The following is a 5806-nucleotide window of genomic DNA, read 5'->3' as shown; positions in this document are numbered from 1 at the left end:
ACAGCACTCCTGATGAAATCCTGAGTGTTTTAAGAAATGTGGTGTCTGAAGTCCTTGAAAGTATCACGGAGCAAACTCAAGATGTCCTCGAGAAGGAGAATGTTGCCACGTCAGTGAGAGAGAGGTTGGCCTCACTCCAAAATGCTGAGCATGTTGTCGAGGACAAATTTTCAGGGATACAGACCACCTACCTTAGAAAGAAATAGGTGATGGAGAACCTCTCGTACACAGACGTTCTGGTGATGCCACTTCAGACGGGCAACCAATCTCTGCCATTCCTCCTCTCCATTGCAAGAGTCGCTGTGCTATGTACCACTATCGCCACTATTGGGAAATCTCCTATCATCCACTGAAATCCTTGAAAGTGTCATGCAGCCTATACATCAGTCCAAAGTCCTTCAAGACATTACTGATGGAGACTTCCTCAGCCAACAGCTGTTGCGCCAAGAGGACAGTGAGACACCGACCATCTCCCTTCTCTTTTATTCAGATGAACTTGAGCTGAGCAATGCTCTGGGTGCTGCAGCAGGGTCTCACAAGATCCTTGTGGTCTACTTCTCGGTGATCAACATCCATCCAAGGCACCGGTCAAAGTTGAGTGCCGTGCACCTCCTGCTGCTTGTCAGGTACCCGATGGTCAACAAGTAAGGCTTGGATCGAGTTCTCGCTCCCCTTATCCAGGACTTGAATTATCTCCATGAGCGTGGCGTGCATGCACAATGGAAGCACTTCAATGTGGTGACAGTAGCATTCACCGGGGACAACCTTTCTATGCACAAGATGGCTGGCCTCCAGTGCTGCTTTAATAGCGGCCGCATATGTCGTTTCTGCCTTGTTCGCTACGGGCATCTGCAGAAGTTTTTCTCCGAGGCAGATTGTACGATGAGAACACGCGCAGGACATGAAAGCCACCTGAAAGCATTCTCTTTGAATCCAGCCCAAAATGGCCCATTGTATGGCATCTCTGCCATTCCTCCTCTCCAGAGCATCGCAGAGTTTGACATTACATCACAACTCCCCCCGGATGCAATGCATGATATCTTGGAAGGGGGAATGGGCGTTGTCATGCAGCGTGACCTGCATGGTCTAGTAGAAGATGGCACACTTCAAAAGTCCGACGTGAACAAGGTGAAAAGCTTCACTTATGGATTTCACGACAAGAAGGCTGCCCCTGTTGCACCTAAAGGGAAGTTTCTGCAAGGAAAAACTGACCTGCGTGGCGCAGCAAGCCAAAAGTGGTGCTTATTCAGGCTTCTCCCGCAGATCTCTGGAGATTCTGTGCCTTCCTATAACCCACATTGGTTAGTCGACGTGGCCTACAGACATTGCATCGACATTATCCTAGCAGAGAGGATTCCACGAGACTGCATTTCCTATCTCCAGCTCAAGATCCAAGAGTTTCTGGAAGCATTCACATTGCTGTATCTATCTGCACCAGTGACAGCAAAGTTGCACTACTTGCTCCATTACCCAGGCTTCATACAGAGGTTTGGCCCACCACGTCGGTACTGGGGAATGCGCTTCGAGGCTAAACATGCCTACTTCAAGACTATTGCTTTGAATGTGTGAAACTTTCGCAACATCTGCCGAACACTAAGCACACATCATCAGCTGCTGCAAGCCTACGAGCTCTCGGGAAAGCTTTTCGGAAGCTGCATTGAAACGACTAGTTCTGTTGTGGTGAAGGTAACCAGCCTTTCACAAGAAGAGCAAGCCGCCGTTTCCCTCATCACGCCAGAAGCTACCCTTTGCTCTGTGAAGACTGCCAGCGCAAACAGTCGTATGTACCGACTGGGGGATGTGATCATCTTCGATGTGCAGAACGACCCCCCAATCTTCCTCCAAGTCGAGGAGCTGCTGGTGGTTTGCGGATTATTTATCCTCCTTTGCCGACGTCTGAAAACTGTGTGCTACTCCAATCACAGGTGCTCCTACATTGTGGAAAAATGCAACGACATTGTGGCAGCGACACCAGGCAACGAGTTTGATTTGTGATCATTTGACCTGTACAACTCTGGCACACTCTACGAAGTTGTGCCTCACTTCGCAATTTTGTAAGCTTAACACCACAACACAAGGGGATACATTCCGGCCCAACACAAGAAAACCGAACATACAGACAAATTAGAGCAAGCAGGAGCTGAATTATGATTTACATTTCTTTTTCCAAATGCGTCTGTTTTTTAGTAAATTTGGAAAGTCATTTTTATCAGTACAATCATTACATCACAGTTAACCGTGTCATCTTTAACATTGTTCGTGTGTGTGGTCATTTTTTTAAATTATATTTCTTGTGCTTTTTTGTCCATTCTTCATGTTTTATTTTTTGTATTTGAAGTTTTCCTAGCATGCTTGAGTCAGTTTCTAATTTTGTTGGTGCACGGATTCCCGCCTTCATCATCCTTTTCAAACTTGCTAGAGTGGACCTACTCCTGGAATTTTTTGTAAAGTGTTAAAAATGGTTTTACAATCTTGGTGCATATTCATGTTTTACTTTGAACTGTACGGGAGTAGGAACTCTGCAGGCAGCAATGCCTTTTGTTTTTGCCTCCCTGCCTGGCAATGGCAACGAAAAATCAAAAGAAAAAAAAAAGAAAGAACATCCTGCTTTGTAAGAGGGTTCCCCCAAAATATCCTGAGATTTGCCTTATCTTGAATTATGATATGGAAATTAAATCGTTATTAAAATGTATGTGAAGAAGGTATGAAGGAGACAAATCTGACTGTGCCAGTTTTAAGAATATCAATAAATATATATTGTTGCGGGAGTCTCAGAATTCAGTCCCCCGTTTTCCACACGACCTCTTCTTCTTCTCATCCTTTTCTTTCTTTTGCTTGTCCGTTACACTTGCCCCTCCCTGTTTGGAAGTCCGTCCCGGACGATGCTAAGATAGTCGCCATGTGTGACAGAAACTTTCAGATGGCTTAAATGAGCTGTCAAAGTGCGGCGTCGCCCACGCTGAGGCAGGGTCTCATTGTTTTCGAGGCGGAATGTTACAGGTCCAAGTTGCCTGCTGATCTTGAAAGATCAGCAGTATCTGGGCAAAAGCTTTTCCGAGTGCTGCGGACGTCTTAGGTGCCTTCGAAGAGGCACCACATTACCTGGTGAAAACGACGACAACGAAGTGTCTCTGTTTTGACGTTCGGCAAACTTTGATTGCTTTTTTAGGATTGCCAGCCGAGCAAGTTTTCTTGCTTCACTTAGTCGTTCAGCGAAGTTCTCTTCATACTCTCGCGCCCGACGGGTTCACGCGGCGCCCATCGAAGATTCCTGCGGAAGCGTCGGGAGTCTTCCGTAAACAAGCTCAAATGGAGATTTGGCGGTCACTTCCTGTTATGAAGTGTTCAAAGCGAACGCCACTGTACCAATGAATGTGTCCCAGTTCTTGTGAGATTTATTGACGAACGCAGATAATATATCTTCAATGCTGCGGTTGGTACGCTCTACTAGGCCATTCGTTTGAGGATGGTAGGGTGAAGCGGCCGCATGTTCAATTCCGTAATTTCGCAAAGCACAACCGGAAGCACGGGAAATAAATGACGTTTTCCTGTCAGATATTATCAGCCGGGGTGTACCATGCCTTAATACAAGGTGCTTGTTGACGAAGGCGACGAGATGCACAGCTGAAGTATCGGGGACTGCCTCCACTTCGACCCACTTCGTCAGGTAGTGGGCTCAGGAATATTGGCTAGCGCTGCCAGCTTGGTTAGATCCGGGCAAATACCCTCTGTGTTGACAACATGCCCTAAGTAAATGACTGTGTCGCATTCAAAGAAACATTTCGATGGTTTCAGACGGAAACGCGCATTGGTGAGGGCATTCAACACTAGACGCAGACGGTGCTGGTAGTTTTCAAAGGTGTCAGCGTATACAATGACATCATCAAGATAAACTAACGCCATCGTCCACTTCAGGCGTCCAAGCACCCTATCTATGAGGCGTTGGAAGGTCGCAGGTGCATTGCAGAGTCTGAATGGAAGACGGTTAAACTGGAACAATCTGTCAGGAGTCACAAAGGCAGTTTTTTTCGGAATCTTTCGGCTCCAGCTCGACTTGCCAATAGCCGGACATGAGATCCAGAGTAGTAAAGTAGCTGGCGCCATGAAGGCGATCAAGGGCATCGTCACGTCGTGGCAAAGGATAGACGTCTGGTTTTGTTATGCTGTTCAAGTTTCCGGTAGTCCGAGCAGAATCTTGTAGAGCCGTCTTTTTTCCTAACCAGGACGACGGGTGACGACCAACGACTGTTGGAGCTAGTTATAATGTTCCTTTAAAGCATATCGTCTACCTGGCGGTTTATCGCCTCCCGTTCTCTCATCGAAACACGTCTTGGATTGTGATGTACTCGACCGTGACCACCAGTATTGATAGTGTGGCGCACAAGTGGTGTGCAGCCTAGCTCTTCTGGTGTAATAGCATTGCACTGTCGAAAGTTCAAAAGCAGATCTTGTATCTGTGCCTTTTGTTGTTCTGTTAAGTTGTGGCCGAAATTAAATTCCGACCACGGAAGATCACTAGCTTTTTCAAGGCAATCTTGCGGGGAAGACATCGTTGGTGCCGTATTAATTGTCGCGACAGTGGCATGTGAGAGGGCAAATGTCACAGGTCCAAAGTCTTCACTGGATTTTAGGAGCAGGTCACCATTCGTCATGTCTAAAACTGGAAGCATCAAACTCCCCTCTCGCAGAAAACAAGGCAGCGAGGTATAGCAAACTCCATCTCAGGACGAGATTGTAGCAGTGATTCAACTAGGATATCTTTTGACGTCAGTGAACCTGGAAATATTGCTGTAGCCCAAACTACAGATAACTTAGGTACAACAATGTCCGATGCTGCGACAATACGGAACACCTTCTGTGGTTTTCGATTGACCATCGGTGCCATTAGTGTAGACAAAAATGTCTTAGCAGTTGCGACGCTCGAACATACTTGGGCAACAGCGGTCTTTGTCAGTTTTTTTCAAGCTGGACCACTCTAGGACAAATCCATCGAATAAGCTCTCAAAATTCCAGGAAGTTGCTTCATTGTTTTCCCGCTATCTCCTTGGGGCAACTTTGTCGCAGACCAACTAGACTGATCGCCAATACTTGAAGTTGGTAGGGCTGCCAAACAATGTTCACCTCCTCGAAACGATAGAGAGAGTGACGTTTGAACACCAGTGACGGCCGAGTATCATTGACCATTGTAACTTGTGCACAATTACAAAGGGGAGGTTAATTGTTGTTCCTAAGGTTTCTACAGCCAACGAGATCTGCCCTTCTTGCTCGATTCTTGAAACGGCTTCTGATATAAGACAGACGGTACCAGGAAGTGTTTTGGGCGTGGTACACTTCGCTGATTGCAGTAATGCATAATCAATCAGGCTAACTGCAGCTCCGGTGTCCACTATAGCATTTACATGTTGTCCCAACTCATGAAGATGAACTGAAAGACATGGCGTTGGTGAGGTGCGCAGTGACGTTGTCACCACAGGGACATGATGCACTACATGAGACTCAACCTTGCCAGGCTCACTGTCACTTGAAACATTTGGCGTTGGTATAGGTGGCGTTTTGCACGGGGCCAAGTGATTTGGGCAGGATCGAGCTAAGTGCCCAATGTCACCACATGTGAAGCAACGACGTTTATTTGAACGTACCGGAGAAGATCGTTGAGCCAGACCCGGAAGCTGGATTCCAGATGTCAACACATTTGTTGGCTGCTTGAACTTCGAGTGCGCGAGCCAGTGCTGCACGAGTCGTGGTTGGGTGGGTGTCACGGAAGTGGGGAAAATCTTCAACAAATGAAAATAATAGCCCATACCGA

General features: G+C 46.9%; 1 protein-coding gene across 1 annotated transcript; it reads left to right on the top strand.

The window, feature by feature from the left end:
- Positions 1-369: 369 nt before the first annotated feature.
- LOC121835894 lies at positions 370-1569 on the top strand. The gene is made up of 2 exons (XM_042290439.1): positions 370-561; positions 682-1569. Exons 1-2 carry the CDS (start codon positions 370-372, stop codon positions 1567-1569), a joined length of 1080 nt encoding a protein of 359 aa, XP_042146373.1.
- Positions 1570-5806: the final 4237 nt, after the last annotated feature.

The sequence above is a fragment of the Ixodes scapularis genome, unplaced genomic scaffold (assembly GCF_016920785.2).
Source record: "Ixodes scapularis isolate PalLabHiFi unplaced genomic scaffold, ASM1692078v2 PGA_scaffold1__304_contigs__length_218370807, whole genome shotgun sequence".
Lineage (NCBI taxonomy): Eukaryota > Metazoa > Arthropoda > Arachnida > Ixodida > Ixodidae > Ixodes > Ixodes scapularis.
This window is presented reverse-complemented; position numbering and strand designations above follow the sequence as displayed.